Raw genomic sequence first — 22,645 nt, forward strand, 5'->3', positions numbered from 1 at the left:
TTCTTTATAGTTTTCCTTCGTTCACTACAACAAAAAAGGGTATTAGCGACAACAACTTTAGCAAGAAGTAAAAAGGTTGACGCTATTAAGAGGCTTATAGCAAGGAAAAGGACAATACTTCACCAAAAATTGGAGTCATCATATACTCTGCGAGGGCAAGGACTTTTTTCGGTTAAAATTCTTACCAAACAGGGGCGGAGCCAGAAAAAATTCTTAGTGGGGGCAAAGCAACACTAAAATTTTTACCTACTCTTTTTCTAGTTTTTTAAGCAAAAAAAAAAAATCACCAACAAGTACAAATGATGCATATATTCCATGAAAAACATAAAAAGACAAATTCAAAATTATTAATGTAATAATAATTTTATTTCAAAAACAAATTAAACTATTTACAATTGCTCACTTTGAGTTTTATATTTTGATAACTAATTTGGTTGTGGAAGTAAGAATGACTCTCGGTTGTGGAGGAAAATGGGGGACCAGTGGAGGGAAGGGAAATTGGGAAATGGGGATGAAGGAAGTGAATGATATGATTGGATGAATTGATCAAGAGAAAGAGTAGCTAGCTGCTTGGTTGTGGAAGGTAGTGGCTCTCGGTTGTAAGGGGAAAATGAGGGACCAGAGGAGGGAAGGGAAATTGGGAAGTAGGGTCCAAAGAAAGTGAATGATATGATTGGTACTTGCTATTTAAAATAAAAAGGTTTTTTTTAGCTTATTTTAAATGGAATTTATGCCCCACGTATTTTTTTAGAATTTTAATTTATGAACTAATTTAAAAAATCAGGTAATTCTTTCACATCCTTTCTAAAAAAAACTCTGGAGACACACTTAAAATTATATTAAAATTGTACAAGTACTATAGGAATTTAAAGGAGGCCCCACTGCCCCCACCTTAAATCCACCCCTGTAATGCCAAAAGAAGTGCGGGAAAGCTTCCCTCCAACTCTACTGAATAATATAAGTACAGTCCAAGCCTCCAAATTTGTCTGAAACCCGTTGCTGATTTTTCCTCCTCTCAAAACTCCTCCAACCACCAAACTTTACTGTCCTTTTTCCCCCTCTTGATTCTTCCATCTCCAACGGAATCAAGCTTCATAATAAGAGGGGCTTTGTCTTAAAATCATACATTTTTTTGATTAGCTATTTAGCACAGTTTTTTCAGATTCTGGTAAGTTTTTTCTCAGCAGCTGTCCTTTGCTGAATTCTACTGCTGAAGTTATTTTTGATGCAAGCTTCTTTTGTGGGGTTGAAGGTTTCTGTGAATTTGATTGTTTTAAGCTTGATTTTAAGTTTCAAATAAAAACCATTTTACAGAATTTAATGGGTTTTACATGTTTAATTGAGCGCAAGGTAAATTTTTGGGCTAAAAGTAATGGAGTTCCTTTGTTTTGATGGTTTAGGAGGGGAAAAGGTTCAGACTTTGGAGATAAAATGGCGACGGGAGCAGTTCCGGCTGCTTTTACAGGTCTAAAGAGTAGGGAAAATGGACTGGGTTTTGCAAAAAGCATGGAGTTTGTTAGAGTTTCCAACACTCAAAGGGTTAAATTTCGTCGAACCAAGGTTTCCGTAATAAAAGATTCAAATCCTGGACAGGAAATTGTTGAGCTTCAGCCTGCATCCGAAGGGAGTCCACTATTAGGTATAATTTTTCAAAATGGACTATGCTAAGATGGAGTTTTGTGAAAATTTATATTCGCAGTTTACTTGCTTAATTAATTTAGATGTCTTGATTCGTAACATTCTTTATCAAAACAGATTGTATTACATGGTGATTTATGTGATGAGGCTTGAGACTGGAAGACCTTATACTTACGTATAGTTTGATCTTAAAAGTGAATGAGTAGTTCTTTTTACAAAAAAAAAACTTCTGTATGCTGACTGTTGCTACATTCCTCTGGATTTATCATCATCATATGAAGTGGAACCTCGTCATTTTCTATTCATTTCATATTTTCTCTAACCCAATATGATGTCCCTAACATCAATGCTAGAATGATTCTTTTTGTCACTGCTATTTTTGTGGCAGATGCTACTACAGATTTGCCGTCCGATTCTGCAAGCAAATTACCAGTGCTGCAGATGGGTACATCACTGGCTGTTTCCTTCGCTATATGCAAGGCTTCCACTTCTCTTACCAGATTTTTTGGAATTCAAAATTGTGATCTTCCTGTAATCACCACAATTGTTGTGATTTTAGCAACTTCTTTCCCTGGTTATTTTCGCCCCATCGCACCTACTGCTGATGCCATTGCTGTGGTCTTAATGCAGGTAAACATAAAGCTGCTCTAAGTAGTCTCCTTTTTCTTGCATACCTCTTTGGATTATTGCTTGAAACATTAACCAACCTATGAATGTCAATACTCCATTGAGAAATGCTTTTGGTTCTCTGGAAGGAGATGTAACTTCTAATATGAGCAACAAGTGTTCTTGAGCTCCACAATATTGAAAGAAGGGGAAACATGCAGTCCTGCAAGTGTTTTTTTCATCTTGCCTTTGAATGACATATTATTTGCAAAGTCATTACTTTTTATTCAGACACGTTCTTCCTCGGTCACTTGATCCAACTTCCAATGTACTTTATCCAGGGCTCAGTTTAAGGCCATTAAATGTGAAACTCAAAAGCCCCATCCAAGTCATAAGCTCAATGAATTGCTTCATTTTGTGAGTAGGGTCAGATTTATTTAGTTCCATGTTGTGGATAATTAATCCGCTGCTTCTGCGTAGTTGTTCAATCAATGACTCCTTTTTCTTTCTTTTAATTTTTATTTTTTCCCAATTGGGGTTAAACTGTGAACAGGTATTTTTTGCTGTTGTGGGCGCTGGAGGGAGCATATGGAATGTCATCAATACTGCTCCAAGCATTTTTATGTTTGCATTTGTTCAAGTAACCGTCCATCTCATATTGATACTCGGACTAGGAAAACTATTTTGCGTCGATCTAAAGCTGTTGCTTCTGGCATCAAATGCTAATATTGGAGGTCCTACAACAGCATGTGGTATGGCCAAGGCCAAAGCATGGGACTCTCTGGTTGTTCCCGGGATTCTAGCAGGAATATTTGGGGTATCCATTGCAACATTTTTAGGAATTGGGTTTGGAATTCTAGTTCTTAAACACTTGTAACTTGTTTTCTCATGGCCAAGGCCAAACAAAGAATGGGACTCTTTGGTTGTTCCCCGGATTCTAGCTGGGATATCCATTGCAACATTTTTAGGACTTGCGTTTGGAATTCTACTTGAAACACTTGTTTTCTCTGCGGCCTTTATATTAATTGTTTTCTATGGTACCTAAGAGCATCCCTATGTTACTCTGTAGTTTCAAATGTGATGACAAAAAGCTTCCGCTCTTGTAAATTGCGCATTAAAATCAGATGCTGCACCATATCCAAGTCTTACCACAGGGATAGTCGACTTGCACTTTTTTGGCAGCTTCACTGCAGATTGTACACTAAGGTATGCATTATTGTACGCTAAAGGCAGCCGCCCCTAGAAACTTCCACAGGCTTAATATATATATAAAAAAAAAAAAATCAAACATTCATATCCTACCTCCCATTACAATCTCGAGAGAGAGAGAGTTGGTGGGCCATGACAAGCAAAAAATACCAAGGCCCTAGCGCATTAATCAAACAAGGAGAGCCGAGCACTTCAACCCATCAGCGAAATCAGATTTTTCAAATTTCGTCCGCGAAAGAGAGGAAAAAAGAAGGGGGGGAAAGGAAAAAACGCATTCAAAGGAATTGAATTTCTAACTAGCAGCCTTCACCCAAAGAGGAACAAGGCAGTTCGCGACACGCCATGTTCATTCTCTTCCCGGTGATGGCAAATACACCAGCTTGGAGAATGAGTTTATTTTTATTTTATCCGATAAACAAATTTCTTTTTGCCGTCAAAATGGGTACTCTGTTCTTCTAATGGAGGAAAGTCATAAAGAGTTGGTGTTTTATTGAAAAAACGGGTTTATTATTATTTTATCTGATAAATAAATTTGTTTATGGAAAAATGGGTACTCTGTTCTTATAATATAGGAAAGTCATAAAGAGCTGATTTTTTATTAGAAAATGGATTTATTTTTATTTTATTCGATAAATAAATTTAGTTATGAAAAAATGGGTATTCTGTTCTTATAATGGAGGAAAGCCATAAAGAGCTGGTCTTTTTTGGGAAAGTGATACTTTACACAAAGTGACCGCGATTTGGTTTATGAAATAATCCCAAATAAAAATTTAGAATGAATTTATTTGTTTTGAAAGTTGTATAACGGTTGTTAAAATTTTAAAGATTGGCAAAAAAATTTTGGGGTTACAGAAAGGCAGAGCGAAGAAGGAGAAGAATTGAGTTTTTTGTCCGTTGCAATTGTTCTGTTAAAAATGGCTCTATTCGGTTTTACCCATTTTTTGTTGGGTAAAATCGTTGGTTCTAATAATTAATTCTTCATTTCCCGTCAATTGTCCTTAATTGGCAAAAATTACGAAACTTTGAGGATGCAATATGTTTGGGGTGAAATTTTGAGGATGAAATTGGCCAACCACCCAAATTTTGAGAATGAAAAGTGCATTTTTTCGTATAAGATATTTAATCAAATGTTATTTCTTGTCTTAATTTTAGTTATGACTATGCTACATATTTATTAAATAGACATACCTTTATAATTAAAGTTAATATTTGATATTTTAGGATGTCATATATTTAAATAGATGAAAATTATTTTGAACATAACATATTAAAATAATTTTATTTATCAATCATTTTGGCCCTTCCATCAAGGAAAAAATCTTGGTTTCGTCACTGCCTAAGAGGAAATTGGGGTCTATTGCTAACAAAAGATTGTGAAAATTTACCTTTATATCCTAATTATTTGAAAAAAATATCCAATGAACAAATTTTGCAAAAGAAACCTTGTTTCTTACCAACAAATTAAGTAACTAATAAAATCACCTTTAATATTGCTTTAACATATTTAATTTATGTTAAATACAAATTTTACCAGTTTCTCTTTTGTAAAAATATAAGTATATTACTTTTTCAATTTTAGTTACAAACATTTATGTATTTTATGTAAATGTAGTGATTCAGAGTAAAATGCCCATAAATAGCTAGTATTTTGTTGATGTAATGCAAAAAAATCCATAAAGAGCTGGTATATTATGGGCGCAATCTTTTTTACTTTCAAATATTTAAAATTTGTTAAATGCAAAATCTACTAGTTTTCCTTTCGTAAAAGTATAAGTATAATACTTTTTCAATTTTAGTTACAAACATATATGTATTTTATATAAATGTAATAATTCAGAATAAAATACCCATAAATAGTTAGTATTTTGTTGATGTAATGCAAAAAACTCATAAAGAGCTGGTATGTTATGGGCAAAAATTTTTTACTTTCACATATTTAAAATTTGTTTAATATAAAATTTACTAGTTTCCCTTTCGTAAAAATGGCTCTATTCGATTTTACCCGTTTTTTGTTGGATAAAATCGTTGGTTCTAACTAGGGGTGTGCAAAATCGAAAAATTCCGATTTACCGACCGAATTCGAATTGAATTCGGAATTTTCGAAATCGGTAAATCGGAAATCGGAATCGAATTCGGATTTTCCGAATTCATATATTTCGAATTTGGTTCGAATTCGGTAATGGAGTTTTTCAAATCGGAATTTCCGATTTCGAATTCACAATTCGAAATCGGAATTCGAATTCCGATTTCGATTTCAAATTCGTTTTTAAGATATAAATATATTTTTTATACATGTAATATAAAATTTATACTATATAATATAATATAAAATTTATAAAATTTATAAAATATAATATAATATAATATAAAATTTATATAATATTATATATTATTATAAATTTTATATTATATAATAATATATAAATTTTTCCGAATTCGGTGAAATCGGTGAAATCGGAATTTACCGAATTCCGAATTGAATTCGGTACGAATTCGAATTCGGAATTGGTGAATTCGAAATCGAATTCGGTCGAATTACCAGGTACCAAAATTTCGAAAAATTCCGAATTCAAACTTCCGAATTACCGAATTCGAATTCGATGCACACCCCTAGTTCTAACGATCAATTCTTCATTTCCCGTCAATTGTCCTTAATTGGCCAAAATTACGAAACTTTGAGGATGCTATATGTTTGGGGTGAAACTTTGAGGATGAAAAGTGCATTTTTTCCTATAAAATATTTAATCAAATGTTATTTCTTGTCTTAATTTTTGTTATGACTATATTATATATTTATTAAATAGACATACCTTTATAATTAAAATTAAAATTTGATATTTTAGGATGCCATATATTTAAATAGATGAAAATTATTTTGAATATAACATATTAAAATAATTTTATTTGTCAATCATTTTGGCCCCCCCTCCAAGGAAAAAATATTGATTTCGTCACTGCTTAGGAAGAAATTGGGGTCTATTGCTAATAAAAGATTGTGAAAATTTACCTTTATATCCTAATTATTTGAAAAAATCTAATGAACAAATTTTGCAAAAAAAAAAACCTTGTTTCTTACCAACAAATTAAGTAACTAATAAAATCACCTGTAATGTTGTTTTAACATATTTAATTTATGTTAAATACAAATTTTACCAGTTTCTCTTTCGTAAAAATATATGTATAATACCTTTTCAATTTTAGTTACAAACATTTATTTATTTTACATAAATGTAGTGATTCAGAATAAAATACCCATAAATAGCTAGTATTTTGTTAATGTAATGCAAAAAATTCATAAAGAGCTGGTATGTTATGGGCGCAATCTTTTTTACTTTCACATATTTAAATTATGTTAAATACAAAATCTACCAGTTTCCCTTTTGTAAAAATATAAGTATAATACTTTTTCAATTTTAGTTACAAACATTTATGTATTTTACATAAATATAATGATTCAGAGTAAAATACCCATAAATAATTAGTATTTTGTTGATGTAATGCAAAAAACTCATAAAGAGCTAGTATGTTATGGGCAAAAATTTTTTTACTTTCACATATTTAAAAATTTTTAAATACAAAATTTACTAGTTTCCTTTTTGTAAAAATATTAGTGTAACACTTTTTCAATTTTAGTTACAAACATTTATGTATTTTACATAAATGTAACGATTCAGAGTAAAATGTCCATAAATAGCTAGTATTTTGTTGATATAATGCAAAAAAAATTATAAAGAGCAAGTATGTTATGGGCAATTTGTTTTTTACTTTCAAAATCAGTTTATGCTAAATACAGGACAATCAGTTTACCTTTCACAAAAATATTAGTGTAACAGTTTTTCAATTTTAGTTATAAACATTTATTTATTTTACATAATTGTAGTTATTCAGAGTAAAATGCCCATAAATAGATAGTATTTTGTTGATGTAATACCCATAATCGGGAGAATCAATTGGAATCCACTATTCCTCAGTCTTGGACGCTTTATGTAAAGTAGAGATATTTGTATTCAATTAAATATGAAACATGCAACAATCTGTCTTCCCATGAACCCAGTTTCCACAAATGTTAATATTTTACTAATATAACAATTAAAATCAATTTCAATAATTCAAATTTAGTAGGTTAGATAAAAGTTGTTAGAAAAGTGAGAAACCAAAAGAAAAATAACTCAAATTTATTAAAAGTCCTAAAAGAATTTAGTACTTTAGCTCTAGAAATCCTCCAAATGACTATATATTAGAACAGCGATAATCAAAATAGATTACATAATTAAAAAACTTAATATTTCAAACATTTATTTTCTGAAGTTTCACTTTTTAAAGGCTCTCAACTCGTTATTCAATAATGTCCATATGTTGCTTCAAAACCAAGCATGGCTGTGTTTAGTACTGCTTACCCTTTCTCTTCGGTGTTTTATTTCTAGACCCATTATATATATGTTAATTCCGTGACACCCCAATACATTTTCAGCTTCTGCCATACACAACATTTCCAAACCGGCCCGTGCCTGTTATAGGTCACCATTTGCTTTTGTAAACATATTCCTTTCATCATCCGTACATGTCAGTTTCTTTGACATATTCTTTACCTTTCCACGTGCCTGCTTCTTTGCCATATAATTTGCTTTCCACACCTGTCTTTGAAATATGTGAATACACTACAGAATTTACCTACTTTTAAGTTTTCTACGAAAACAACAATAACCTTATATTAAGTAAAATATACAAGTCAAATTCAAAAAATAATCATTCTTGTCAGAAAATATGTACTTATGTCATTATGTGTATGTCCTTTTGGTTGAACATAACTCAATCAGCTTGGTCTCTATCTTTTATTTTTATTTTCCACGAAAAGAGGTGTTAAAAAATGATTTGTCATATTGTTAGCTAAAAATCTACGTCCCAGTGGTCCCATGGGATCCATATCGAAATGTCAACGGGGCCACAAGCGTAATAAACAGTAACTGTTTTGGGCACATCTCATAATATAACAAAAATGGAGGGGCGGTCACAAAAATTGAGAAATAGAATTGTAGGGTTTATAGAAGGTTTTACAGGAGAAAGAAAGGAGAAAGTTCGTTGGTCGTTACAGACCTTCAAATTCATAGGAAAGGGAAAAGCCCCAACTCAAAATTAGGAGTACAAAAGCTTCAAAAGTTGATAAAATTGTTCCTTTCACAGAAGTAATTGTAAAGCATGGCGGAGGCAGATGCATCAGTGGATAACAACGCCAGAATAAGCAAGTGAGCAATTTGGCAATGATTTCTAGTTTATTATGAATAATAGATAAAGTAATAATCGACCAGGTTCAGAAAATTTGTTCATTTTTTGTTATTTTTCCTGAATTGATGGTTCAGAGAAGCGCCGCAGCTGGTTGCGGTCTTGAAAGAGATGAATTATGGTTTGGATACAGTCAGGGCGAAGATTGAAGCTCTTACTGCAAAGGTGAGAGGGCTTCGTTAAATTTTTATTTTTAAATGCGAAAGAGCTGCTCAAATTGATAATTTGGTCTTCAAGATTTTTACCTTAGCTGAACGGTGATAGGAAATCCAAAATCATATGTTTGTAGTATATCCAGAAGTTTAGGTGTTGAAATGGGACTGAAATTGGGACTATGGCTCTTGTTGGTTGAAATTTTGAACTGGGCTCATTCTTATTGGTCTAGTTTGTGCTGGTCTGAATTGATGTATGTTTTGGATATTAGGTGAAAGCAGATAATTTTCCCACAACAGATGGAATAAGCTATCTAGACGCGAAGTATTTACTGCTTCTGAATTATTGTCAGTCACTTGTGTACTATTTGCTTCGCAAGGCGAAAGGTTTATCTATTGAAGGACATCCTGTTGTAAGGAGCCTTGTGGAGATCAGATTGTTTTTGGAGAAGGTAATTTTGCACGTTCCTTTGGGATATCAATTTCATTTTCTACATATTGTTTTCGAGATTTTTATTGGATTGCTGGGGAAGTGATTGTGTGGTTATGGTCAGGGTGGGAAGCCTTTGTAGATACTGATTTGGGTTTATGTTTGACTTAGTTTTCTGTTCATGTTCTGGTTTCTACAGGTTCGCCCAATTGATAAAAAACTTCAGTATCAGATAGGGAAGCTTGCTGGAGTGACCCCCAGAAATGTAGTGGAGAATCGAGATATTACTGTGGAGGAGACTGAAACAGCTAAAGAAGAAGAGAAATGGTTAAAGTACCGACCAAATCCGGATATGCTTATTAGCAAAACAGATGCAACTCTGGAGGTGGGTTAATGATAGTTAAATGTTTAATTAAGAGGAAAACAATATTACTTTTTAAGTATTGAGAAAAGTACCTTATTTTCTTGAAAAGGAAAAAAACTAATGGAGAATTTCCCTGTTTGGAAACTTGTAAAAGTTGTGGCATCAAGTGAGATTTACTTTCATGGGACTTGTGATGTATCAAAATGTGAATATATTTGTGAGTTCCCCTTTCTAAAGTTCGTCTAAAATTGCAGAAGGATGGAGTATACCGCCCGCCAAAACTTGTGCCTGCTACTATGGACGAAGATAAAATGTCTCGACAGGAGAGAAATGCCATGAGAAAAGAGAAAGAAACTTTACGTCAGGCTAGACGGAGTGCTTATGTGAGAGAATTGATGAATGACCTGGAGGGAAAACCTGAAGAGGCAAGTTAAAGGATGCGGTTTTTGGTTTCTATTTCTTTAAAAATTTTTGTTTGGTGTACTAAGTTTTAGACCAATCTGAAAATGAAGGTTAGAGAAGATATTGGAACTGAAAGTGCAGAAGTAACTAAGTACATGGAAAAGATGGAACAACGTGCACAGCAAGAAGAAGAGCTCTTTATACGTGCTCCTCTTACAAAAGCTGAGAAGCAGAAAATGAGGCGTCTGAAGAAACCAAGGAATGGGTAAGTTCAGTAGAAAAATTCAATGGATATGGATATGGATATGAATAAACCGACATCCATTTACTACTTGTCTGATTTGATTTCTCCTTTTTTGCTAGGTTGCTTGATCTGACGGAGAGCTTCTATGATGAGATAAAGACTCTGCCTTTAGAGGATAATGGACCTGAGCAATCAGCAGTTATTGGCAATGGCAACAGTAGTGAGAGAAAATTCAAGAAGCAAAAGGTGAGTTGCTCTCGAGAGTGAGTTCCTATATACCTTACGTCATTATAGAGCTGTTTTGCCTCAGAATATATCTTCATTTTAACTGAAACCAATAAGAACTACAAGTTGCCATTGTTTTGATTTCCTTACAGTAAATCAAATGTGATGAAATGATTTTTCTCCTTTTGTTTTCCTAGTAGAGAAATTTTTTAAATGTATTCAATGTGTATTGCAACATGCTAAGTGGCGTTATGCTTTAACACTGCAACATCTACAATCTTGTTGGCAGATAACTTGTTCAGCTGAACTATTGTATTCAACATTAACAGGGTGCTTGATTTGTCAACATGAAATAATATTCCTGGATGCCACTTTCCCAGGCTGCCTATTGACATTGGTTGAGGAGTGTCCTTGCATGCTTCTTTTTTTTTTATGCAAAATGCACGCTGATGCTATATGTCTTTGTGCCAGTCATGTTTCAATAGCACTATACCCATAGCTTGTCCCCTAATTAGTGGATATGGTGAAGCTAGTGCTCTTCGACATTTAGACTTTGTAGGAGGTTTAACGTTGTCACAAATTGTAGAAAAGTCAGTTGAAGGTAATTCTACCATGCATTAATGGAAATTAATGTGTCTTTTGATCTACATCTGACATGTGTGTGTGTGTGTGTGTGTGTCTCTGAGAGAGAGAGAGAGAGAGATTCATGGAAATTGGTTTTAAGACTTGTTTCGAATACTTTGTCCTCATTTATTCACACATTGTACTTGTTGTAAAAGCTAATCATTGAACTGTGTGGCAATTATGCAGAGGAGGCATTAAGAAACAGCCAGGTTTCGGTTCTCTGAGTAGATAGCAAAATTGATTGGAGGAACTGCTAGGCTCTGGACATTTCAGCTGTTAACTACGAGATTGAAAGTTGAAGGTCACTTGATGATGTAGATTGTAGAAGATTCATCTCAATTCAGATGGCTTTGTATTGTTGATTTTTCCTTTTTCGGGCAGTTTTTTTTATTGTTGTTTTGTTCTGTGGTTGTTTTCAGTTGTAAGATTACTTAATAGAGGTGCTTGACATTTACAAGGTTATCGTGATTCAATTTTCTCGTCTACATGATATGGCAAAGAGTCATAAACTTCTTGTGCTCTTATTCGCACCATACTTCTCGATTGTGCTCAGGGAATTAATGAAAAAGGGGACGCAGGAGAAAGATCAACTCCTCTTAAATTAGTTGGTTGTAATATTTCAGTGAACTCGAAATTTTGGTTGAATTTGGATGAATACTGGCTCAAATTTTTTGAAAAGTTTTACGTTTACACATGTAGCAATTAATTTGATTCCAAATATTATAGATTTTGATCTTAATTGATTTCAAAAGAATAGCAATCGGTGGATTACAATTTACAAGTGCCGATGCTAATTTCAAACCTTTCTAATAATACATTTGACCAGATTGCAATGACCAATTACCGATTTTGTCACATTGTCTTGATTCTAAGGTAAGAGGAGATTAGTACCGTTGAGCTTTTTGGGAAAAAAAAAACAAACAAAATTTGATTTTGTATGATTTTGAATAGATTTAAAATTTGTAAATCATCCAAGAAAACAAACTTGAACTTCTATCTACTTTATATATAAGAAGAAAGGGGGATTTATTAGTTTCTTGCTTCATTTCTTACCACGTGGCTTTCTAATAACTTGACAAGTGACGTGACTTTAATATTTCTTACCCCTGCATATCTTCTTTTTTTTTGTCCCATGTCGAACCAAAATTAAACAGAATTTGATTTGTATGATTTTGAATAGATTTAAAATTTGTAAATTAACAAGGAAAAACATACTTGAACTTGGTATTATAAATTTATAAGCATGTTACCCTAGTGTAATAGAGAATCGAAGAAAATTTTTCAAAGTCTTGTTGGATTGGTTTTCATTGATCATCAAACACATAAAGTAAAGAATAATGAGATTTAGAGTTTAAAGATTTTCAAGTCTGTTTTCGACTGTTCTGAGAACTCTTTAAAAGCTGGAACAGCAGATTTTCTTCTCTTCTGTACATGCTTTTAATTTTCTAGCCTAAAAGGTAAAGGAAAAAAAAACAAAAAGAGGGTTCTGATACTTGCATTAATCTATAGCACATTTTAACTTACAATAAACAGTAGACAGTAATAATATCAATGATAACAATGGAGGGTTCTGATACTGGGATCTGGCCTACTTCTGGACGGTTTAGCAGCATCTAGCGATACTCATGCATAGCTTCTTTCTACACAGTTAAAGTTGTACTCAAGGAAATACCCACTACCCTCTGGAAGTGAAGATCGTAGGCACAGCCAGAAGCTATGTTGTACTGCTTGAACAAGAAGTTGCATTCTTGCAACAAACGTCAACCAGCATTTCAGGTTCTTCAACTTCAGAGCTTATCACAAAGCTGGGAAACGCTACCGAAATATCCCTGATCAAACCAATTGACTCAGAAGATGTAACCAACAGATTCCTCAATTAATCTAAACATGGAGGATTTTGTACCTCCTCCTATAGAAGCATTCTTCTCAACCTTGGAATAGACAAAACGTTTATGACAATGTCTTCTTCTTTTTTTTTTAACGATTTGATATGTTCTGTGAGGTTGTTTTGTTTCTATTCAAAATTCTCAAGATAACTTTTCAAACCTTGCATTCTCAAGGACATTATACAAGTTCAAATGAATCCAGAACTATGATAAGGTAACTCAAATATCGCCAATATTTTGACCGCGGTTATATGGACTACTTGCTCAACATGTAGAACATCGAAGTCCAAACAAGCAAGATGTTCATAGCATATTCAGAAGCAGATTGGAAAAGTTCAAAGCAGAGATTTACTAGATTTAAGTAGCTGCTATGAAACTGAAGAAGGAAATTCTCAATGGAACAAGGTGTGCTTAAACTGCAGATGATCAGCACTATGTGCAGATTTCACTTAAGAGGTTAAACAAGCATGTGATTCACTTGTAAAACTTACTTAAGATACGGAAGAGTCATGTTCTTCATAAGAGATGGAAACTTTGATACAAACTCCTTCCACTCTTCTTGATCAATCCTGCCATCACCTTTTGTATCTGCATCTCTGAATGTCTACAGCAGCATAAGTTAAAGAATTTTGAATCCGATGATGAAGAAATCACAATAGCTAGGAGTCAACGTAGAAAATTTTCACCTTATCCACGATCATTTGGACAACATCATCCGAAAGCACAATATCTGATTCGTGCAAAAGTGCCAGTACCGTCTCTTTCAACTGTCAGTTAACAATATAGGCATAAGGCTCAAAAAAAATTTGTTTGCATCTATCTCCTTCTTCAAGGGACAATCAGTATGTTAGGCTACCTTCACAATCACCTTGTTTTAGATAATGAGATTTGAAGGGCTTCCATATAGAAATCGTTGAAAGGAGTCACAAAAATAGGAGGAGAATCAGGAGATAAGAGTCAAAATTGAAGTAAGTCGTTATGATTCAACCAGAGGACGCATAATTTATTGACTTCACAACAAGGATTCAAAGGATTAAGTGATTTTTTAACTTGAACATTCCTTTTGTGAGAATATGATTCAAGATGCAAAATCTAAAGAAACTGCATGACTAAGCTGTTGAAGAGAAGACAGTAATATTAGCTTATAAAACAAAATATGACAGCATAGTTGGTCGGTGGAAATATATACTTCTAAGTGAAGCTCACACGAATTTAGCAGCGATTTCTGAACACACGAATACATTTGTCTTTAGAAGCTCGGAATAGCAACTTGAAAGTACAAAGAGTCAAGAACAATGGTTACTCTTACCTCTTCTCTCTCAATATAACCTGTGTGCCTTAGATCGTACAATCTAAAAGCAACTGCCAAAAGAGAAGAGGTTTTGCACAAGATAAATGAGCCAAGTCAGTGAAAAGCTTAAACCAGAAGCATAAATGTGGACTAAATTTCAGGTTGAAGCTTATTGGGTTATTGCGTGCACTCCAAAATTGATTCTTACATGTAGTTTTGTCAGCCATAGGTGCACTTGGGTGAAATACGCCCAAAGATCGGACAAATTCACCATATTCAATTACTCCATTGCGCTTAATATCAAACAGATCGAATATCTACATGACAATATGCCAGATGATCAGTAAGGATGTCACTAACTGCAAATTTAGCTCTACACATAACCAAGCAGCAGGATGGTTGAACTATACTGCAATGCAATACCAGCAGTAGAAAATGTGTGCTCAAACCAAAGACATCATTAGCTTGCATCAAATTCAGCAGCAACTACTCAAAAAGAAGTCTGGAGACATACCCTGTCTGCAAAAAACATTCCTCCTGTTTTGGTGCCTGAACAATTCGAGCTGAAACTCTTCCTGATAATAAAATTGCACGTAATAGGATTTTGTTAGAAGGAGACATTCTTGCCTCACTGCTAATACAAACTCAGTATCTAAGATGACAAAGATAAAACATAGAGAAACAACTGACAGCAGAGAAATATCTTGTAGTTTCATATCCTAGTTGGAGAGAATACCTTGTTGATAAGCCTGTCATCAATAATGGAGCTACTAATTTTGTTAAATAGCTCATATAATGCCTCTATTTCATTCACTGTAACTGCAAGAGAAATGCATGTCAATTTACATTTTAAAAAAAAATGTCATGGAGTGTGAAGGAAATATAGGAAGCGCGATCCAGATTACAGAGAAGGCGTGTTCCAGCTTGAAGAAAGAAGAAGGCGTGTTCCAGTTTGCATAGAAGGCGCGGCTGGTCAACTTGAAGAAGAGAAGGCGTGACTTGAAAACCACGCCTTCTACCTGGTATAACAGAAATTATGCTTCTGTTGGCGCAAGTGGAGCTGATGATTCTAGAGTCTCCACGTGGCCTTACCTGATTAGCCCGTTTAGAAGTTAGTTAGTCCGGAAATGGCCATAAAGGCTGAAAGAATCCGGGAGTTAGCTAAGTTTTTGTCATATTGTTTCCATTGGTTGTAAAAGGGAAATTGGCTCTGCCAACTTCCTCCTCTCTTCTCTCTTATTTCCTTCAATCTTTCCTTTTCAATCCTAAACCCGTTGATTCTGTTTCTGTAATTGGCCTACCTATTGTTAATGAGAAATTGAAGTTTCAATAGTCATCTCCATTTCCTGTTCCATTCAAATTGCCAAGGGTTAATTCACTTCTGCTGCAAGTAATCTGTCACCATTGCTGCAAATTGGTTCAATACCATAACAGTGGTATCAGAGCTTAGCTACGAGCCATTGGGATGACAAAATCTCAGGAGGAGGTGTTAAAGAAGGATCTCTCTGAGCTAGGCAGTATGGTCAAGGTGTTGGGGTATAGGCAGGAAAGCACAGAGAGAACTCTCAAAAATCTAGACCAAAAATATGAGAGTATGATGGCTCAGATGATGGCAAAATTCAATGACAAGGACAAGGAGGCAGAAAGTAGTAACTCCATTGAAGGACCTAAGAAGGAAGAAATACAGGAAGAAGGCTGTGGCAGATCAGATTGGAGAGAAACTAGATCCCACACCAGAATGCCTAAAGTGGAGTTACCTAACTTCACAGGAGATAATCCCAGGGAATGGATCCGTAAGGCTAACAAGTACTTCAAGATCAATGGAGTAGAGGAGAACATGAAATCTGAGATTGCTGAGCTATACCTGAGGGACAGAGCTGATACCTGGTTCCACGAGGTATTCAGTGGCAGGGGAACCATTCCGTGGAATGAACTGGCTACTGCTTTGTGTAAAAGGTTTGGAGAGGGCACTCCAGAGGAAGCTATTGAGGAATTCAACAAGCTGAGGCAGGAGGGATCCATAGCAGACTACCTGGAAAAGTTCGAGCTGCTCAAAGCACTGGTAATGCCTTCCCTCCCTTATTTGGCTGATTCCTACTATAAAGCGTGTTTCCTAAGTGGTTTAAAGGAGGAAATAGTCAATATGGTTAAAATAGCCAAGCCTCTAACCCTGGCGGATGCAATAGAAATAGCCAAGCTACAAGAGAAGAACCTGAAAGCTATGCAAAAGTTTCACAAACCCCTACCTAACAGTCCCCAGACACACAAAACCCCTCTCCACCCCCAGAGCCATAACAAATGGAGCCCCACCACATCCAGAACCTCAGATAAACCCCCTACAGACAACCACAGGGCCCCAAACAGCCACACTAACCAGTTCAAAAAGATCACCCCTAGTGAGTTCAACCTCAGGAGGGAGAAAGGACTATGTTATAAATGTGCTGAACCATACACACTTGGCCACATATGTAGGCAATCCCACATCCATCTTCTGCTAGTACATGATGACAGTGAGAACCCTGTAGCTATTGAAGGAGGAAAGGAGGCTGAATCTGAAGTTTTCTGCGATTATATTGAGGGCAAAATTGGGGATGAACATATGGAAGTCTCCATCAATGCTCTAGCAGGGGGGGAGTGAGCACAAAACTATTAGGCTAAAGGGGGTAGTAAAAGGGAGAACTATCACTGCACTCATTGACAGTGGTAGCACTCACTGTTTCCTGGATGAACAACTGGTTAGCAACCTGAAACTGGATAGTAATGGGCCACCCCTAGTTGTTAAGGTAGCTAATGGGGAAAATGTACAGTCCAATAGCTTAGCTAAGTCTGTAGTATGGAAGATGCAAGGCTATGAATTCCAGCACCAGTTTAATACACTGAAGTTAGGAGGATGTGATATGGTGCTGGGAGTAGATTGGCTTGCCAGATTCAGTCCTATGGAATTTGATTTCAAGGGACTAAGTGTGAAGTTCAGAAAAGGGAAACAGTAGGTGGAACTGAAGGGGGAGAGGGATCAGGTGCAGCTAAGGTTGATCAAAGGAAGCAGACTACACAAATGGGCAAGGAAACAAGCCTATGGAATCATGGCACAACTGAGAGCAGCTGAAGAAGGGAAGCAAGATAGTGCTAACATACCCCCAGAGATAGAGGAGATATTACAGAATTTTGAAGAGATATTCATGGAGCCTCAGGGGCTGCCCCCTGAGAGAAGCCACGATCACTCCATTACCCTTAAGGAGGGGGCCAAACCTTTCCAGATCAGACCTTACAGATGTCCCTATGTTCAGAAGACTGAAGTTGAGAGACTGGTGCAAGAAATGCTGGGAACTGGTATCATTCAGCTCAGTAACATTCCCTATGCATCCCCTGTACTGCTGGTAAAAAAGAAGGATAGCACTTGGAGATTCTGTGTTGACTATAGGCAGTTGAATGAGTTGACAGTTAAGAACAGATACCCCATACCCCTTATTGATGAACTTTTGGATGAGTTAACTGGATCCAAATACTTCACCAAGATAGATTTGAGGTCAGGATACTTCCAGATCAGAGTAAAGCCAGAAGATATTCACAAAACTACATTTAGAACTCATCAAGGGCTCTACGAGTTCAAGGTGATGCCATTTGGACTCACCAATGCCCCTGCTACCTTTCAAGGACTGATGAACCATGTATTCCAGAAGCAGCTGAGAAAGTTTGTGCTGGTATTTTTCGATGACATCCTGATATACAGCTCAAGCTTACAAGAGCATATGGAGCATGTCACAAAGGTTCTGAGCATCCTCAGAGAGCATCAATTGTATGCCAAAAAGAGCAAATGTGTCTTTGCTCAGACGCAGGTGGAGTACCTTGGACATATCATATCAGCTGAAGGAGTGAAAGCTGATCCTGAGAAGATTGAGGGAATGATGAAGTGGCCTAGGCCAGAAAATGTAAAATAGTTAAGAGGTTTCCTAGGCTTAACTGGGTATTACAGGAGATTTGTCCAAGGTTATGGCAGTATAGCTAGGCCACTGACTGCACTACTCAAGAAGGACAGCTTCCAATGGGGAATAGAAGCTGAGGAGGCATTTCAGAAGCTTAAAGGAGCCATGTGTGACACACCTGTGCTGGCCCTACCTGACTTCAATCAACCCTTTGTGATTGAAACCGATGCCTGTTACAATGGAATAGGGGCAGTACTAATGCAGAATAGGAGACCATTAGCCTATATTAGTCAAGCCTTGGGGCCAAGGAACATGGGGCTGTCTATCTATGAGAAGGAACTATTGGCACTTGTTACAACAGTTACCAAATGGAGGCACTACCTAGAGGGCCAGCACTTCATCATCAACACTGATCAACAGAGCTTAAAGTACCTATTGGAACAAAGAATCACCACTCCCCTGCAGCAGAAGTGGTTGACCAAGCTCATGGGGATGAGTTATGAGATCCACTACAAGAAAGGTAAAAAGAATGTGGTAGCAGATGGCCTTTCCAGGAGAGGGGATCCAGGCTTGGAGTGCACGGCAATAACTACCATAGTACCAGAATGGATCAAAGAGGTGATTAGCAGCTACCAAGGAGATGACTGGGCACAGAATAACATTAGGGAAATTTTATTAAAACCAGACCTGATTTCCAACCACAGCTATCAGAATGGTATACTAAAGTTTAAAGGGAGGGTAGTCGTGGGATCAGGGGGAGAGATAAGGAAAAAGCTGATCAACACCATACATGACTCCCAATTGGGGGGACATTCTGGTATCCAGGCAAGTTTCATGAGAGCTAAGCAGTTGTTCTACTGGCCAGGCATGCACAGAGACATTAAGGCAGCAATCCTGGAATGTGATGTCTGCAGGAAGTGTAAGGATGAGCATGTGTCCCAGGGCTCCTACAACCCCTGCCAGTTCCACAGTACCCCTGGAGCCACATCACTATGGATTTCATTGAAGGATTACCTAACTCTGAAGGAAGGGATACCATCATGGTAGTAGTGGACAGGTACACTAAGTATGGCCACTTTCTGATCACCTCACATCCTTATGATGCCCCAAAGATCGCCAGGATTTTTCTGGATGGAGTGGTCAAGTTACATGGAGTACCCCAGAGCATGCTATCAGATAGAGACAGGGTCTTCACCAGTCAATTCTGGGGTGAAATGTTTACACTTCTGGGGGCTATACTGGACCACAGTACCGCCTACCATCCACAGTGTGATGGCCAGACTGAAAGGGTCAATCAGGTACTGGAAATGTACCTCAGGTGCTTTGCACATTTGGAACCAAAGAAGTGGAACCATTGGTTGACTATGGCTGAATGGTGGTACAACACCAGCTACCACACAGCCATCCAAATGACCCCCTTTGAGGCTCTATATGGGCAGGCACCCCCCCAATTGGCTATAGGACCGTATACTCAGGCCAAAGTAGTTGTTGTTGGGGACTACTTGAGGGAGAGACACAAGGTTGACATCATACTCATACTGAAGCAGAACCTGAAGCAAGCTCAGGAGAGGATGAAAAAGTATGCAGACGAAAGAAGAAGTGAAATAAGGTTTGATATAGGGGATTGGATGTACCTGAGGTTACAGCCTTACAGGCAGAGTTCAGTAGCCATGAGGGGCAACACTAAGTTATCAGCACGTTACTATGGCCCATATGAAGTAATAGGGAAGCTGGGGAAGGTTGCATATAAGCTAAAATTGCCCGCAGATTCCAAGATTCACCATGTGTTCCATGTCTCTCTGCTGAAGAAAAAGATTGGGGACCAGACCATACCTGTCTTGCAACTACCAGAAATGGATGGGAGGGGGCACTTAAGGATCGAACCAGTTGCAGTGCTAGAACGAAGAACAGTCAAGAGGAAGAATGCAGCTGCGGTACAATGGCTGGTACATTGGTGGGGAACAGATCCAGCAGAGGCAACATGGGAATTTGCAGAAGAAATTAGGAAGTAATTCCCTCATTTCCAAGCTTGAATCTTGAGGACAAGATTCTTTGAAGGGGAAGGCTCTGTCATGGAGTGTGAAGGAAATACAGGAAGCGCGATCCAGATTACAGAGAAGGCGTGTTCCAACTTGAAGAAGGAAGAAGGCGTGTTCCAGTTTGCATAGAAGGCGTGGCTGGTCAACTTGAAGAAGAGAAGGCGTGACTTGAAAACCACGCCTTCTACCTGGTATAACAGAAATTATGCTTCTGTTGGCGCAAGTGGAGCTGATGATTCTAGAGTCTCCACGTGGCCTTACCTGATTAGCCCGTTTAGAAGTTAGTTAGTCCGGAAATGGCCATAAAGGCTGAAAGAATCCGGGAGTTAGCTAAGTTTTTGTCATATTGTTTCCATTGGTTGTAAAAGGGAAATTGGCTCTGCCAACTTCCTCCTCTATTCTCTCTTATTTCCTTCAATCTTTCCTTTTCAATCCTAAACCCGCTGATTCTGTTTCTGTAATTGGCCTACCTATTGTTAATGAGAAATTGAAGTTTCAATAGTCATCTCCATTTCCTGTTCCATTCAAATTGCCAAGGGTTAATTCACTTCTGCTGCAAGTAATCTGTCACCATTGCTGCAAATTGGTTCAATACCATAACAAAAAAAAACAACTACTGAAATTGATTGAATTTTCAACATTAATGGAGATAGGTATATATCAAAATGAAACTATGTTAAGCTCAAAATAAGATGTTATCACACGTTTCTACAATTCAATTCAACAATAACGTGCTAAAAAAAAGTGGTGATTGTGTGCCTAAATGGGACTATTCCAAGAACATCAACACAATTATTTCAAGTATGAAACTAGGAAAACTATGAAAGTAAGAGAAGCACACTTACGAGGCGTCTCAGCAGCAAGAATAGTAGGTTCTTCATAACCAGGGATTTTCCTGGTGTTTTTCTTTTTCAAGCACAGGCACCCTATCAAGATGCAAGCTTCTGAGAACTGCTTCACATTTCATGCAATAGAAACTTTTCCGGAGTAAATAATGATGGAGCCAATGGGCAAATTTCTAAGAACATTGCTAAAATAAAAAACTATCATAAAATTGGGGGCATTTGAGAGTGCGTTCTGATTGTAGGGTCGCCGCATTTTAGGTACGAGGCTATCAATAAAATTAGAATTAATTTGTATTTATTTTTTGTTGCTTTAATTTTGTATAATTTCTCCAGTTTTTTTTCCACAAGCTTTTGCCGCTCATCAGATGAGCAGCGAACATCTCTGCCAACACCGACAAGGACTTGACAGGACGGCAGGATGGACTAACAGCTACAGCTAATACAGACAAATTTCTTCGATCTTCGCTTGGTGGCATTCAGTTTTTTTTTTTTTACCTTGCGTCATTTGTGGTGTCAGCTTTTTGATTTTTCCTCGACGCCGCAAATTTATCACATTTTATTTTATTTTTATTGACGCCGGCGTCAAAATTTTTTTATTTTTTCCACATGTGATCAACGGAGTAATCAACGGACTTAGATTGTCGGCCAAAATATTTTCTTTTAAAGTGAAAAGGTAATTATTGATTGCGGCTAAAATTAATTTTTTTTAACTGAAAAAGCAATTTTTTTAAAGTAAAACCGCAAATCCTGATTGCGTCGATAGTTTTGCCACCGTCCATCCACCTAACCTAGGTAACCAACGATTGTCATTGACCCTCTTATTATTTCTTTATAAAAAAAGGCTAACGGCCATGTACTATTTTTTTTTAAAAACTAATGCCGCAATTTGAATTTTTGGCGTTAGCTTTTCCTCTATCCATCCGTCTAGATCTACAAATCAAAGTTCAGGATTTAGTCAAAAAATAATTTGTAGTAGCAGTACTACAATTATTTGTTATATTGCCGACAATAACTACTCATGCCTTATTTTCACGGACAATCTCAATTTTCTCTCTTTTCTGTATATTCACTTGAGAAAACCTAACTCCCTCACGACCTTTCTCTTTCTAGTGTGGTCCTCATCTTCCTCTTCATCTTCTCTACATATTTCTCTTAGATTTTTCTTTTTCTGGTGTGATTCTCATCTTCTTCTTCATTTTCTCTTTCTGGTGTGGTCCATTCGACCGTCAAGATATTGGCCAATCTGCCTCTTTTATTGCCCCTTTTCAGATGCCTGTCGAGCATCTACCTAGGGAAGTCCGTGGTAGGAAATAAGCAATTAGACGTCACAGAGGGAGCACCTCCACGCATGCTGTTGATATGTCGGACGAAGATATAACGCAGATTTCATCACTATCGGGTTACAATCCACCTATTAGCACACTCTTTTCTCATAATGAACCTTTTTTCACACCTCCCATTGTGCCAGCTTTTGGAGGTCATTTCAG

General features: G+C 36.6%; 2 protein-coding genes and 1 pseudogene across 2 annotated transcripts; 2 read left to right on the forward strand and 1 right to left on the reverse strand.

The window, feature by feature from the left end:
- Window positions 1-1,004: 1,004 nt before the first annotated feature.
- On the forward strand, window positions 1,005-3,305 carry LOC113749654 (uncharacterized membrane protein YjcL-like). The gene is made up of 4 exons (XM_027293473.1): window positions 1,005-1,168; window positions 1,401-1,639; window positions 2,027-2,268; window positions 2,798-3,305. The coding sequence occupies exons 2-4, from the start codon at window positions 1,432-1,434 to the stop codon at window positions 3,119-3,121; spliced, it is 774 nt and encodes a 257-aa protein (XP_027149274.1). The 5' UTR covers window positions 1,005-1,168; window positions 1,401-1,431; the 3' UTR covers window positions 3,122-3,305.
- A 5,236-nt stretch (window positions 3,306-8,541) lies between these two features.
- On the forward strand, window positions 8,542-11,778 carry LOC113748618 (neuroguidin). Its single transcript, XM_027292104.1, has 8 exons — window positions 8,542-8,696; window positions 8,811-8,898; window positions 9,158-9,337; window positions 9,515-9,700; window positions 9,934-10,104; window positions 10,192-10,346; window positions 10,445-10,571; window positions 11,361-11,778. Exons 1-8 carry the CDS (start codon window positions 8,650-8,652, stop codon window positions 11,370-11,372), a joined length of 966 nt encoding a protein of 321 aa, XP_027147905.1. The 5' UTR covers window positions 8,542-8,649; the 3' UTR covers window positions 11,373-11,778.
- Window positions 11,779-12,722: 944 nt separating this feature from the next.
- Window positions 12,723-21,634, reverse strand: LOC113750339 (annotated as a pseudogene).
- Window positions 21,635-22,645: the final 1,011 nt, after the last annotated feature.

Source organism: Coffea eugenioides, chromosome 10 (genome assembly GCF_003713205.1).
Source record: "Coffea eugenioides isolate CCC68of chromosome 10, Ceug_1.0, whole genome shotgun sequence".
NCBI lineage: Eukaryota > Viridiplantae > Streptophyta > Magnoliopsida > Gentianales > Rubiaceae > Coffea > Coffea eugenioides.

Coding starts and splice junctions, on each gene's coding strand:
- LOC113749654 (XM_027293473.1), top strand. CDS start 1,432: ATGGCGACGGGAGCAGTTCCGGCTGCTTTTACAGGTCTAAAGAGTAGG. Junction 1,640..2,026: donor CGAAGGGAGTCCACTATTAG/GTATAATTTTTC, acceptor TTTTTGTGGCAG/ATGCTACTACAGATTTGCCG. Junction 2,269..2,797: donor TTGCTGTGGTCTTAATGCAG/GTAAACATAAAG, acceptor AACTGTGAACAG/GTATTTTTTGCTGTTGTGGG.
- LOC113748618 (XM_027292104.1), top strand. CDS start 8,650: ATGGCGGAGGCAGATGCATCAGTGGATAACAACGCCAGAATAAGCAA. Junction 8,697..8,810: donor AACAACGCCAGAATAAGCAA/GTGAGCAATTTG, acceptor TTGATGGTTCAG/AGAAGCGCCGCAGCTGGTTG. Junction 10,347..10,444: donor CTGAAGAAACCAAGGAATGG/GTAAGTTCAGTA, acceptor CTTTTTTGCTAG/GTTGCTTGATCTGACGGAGA.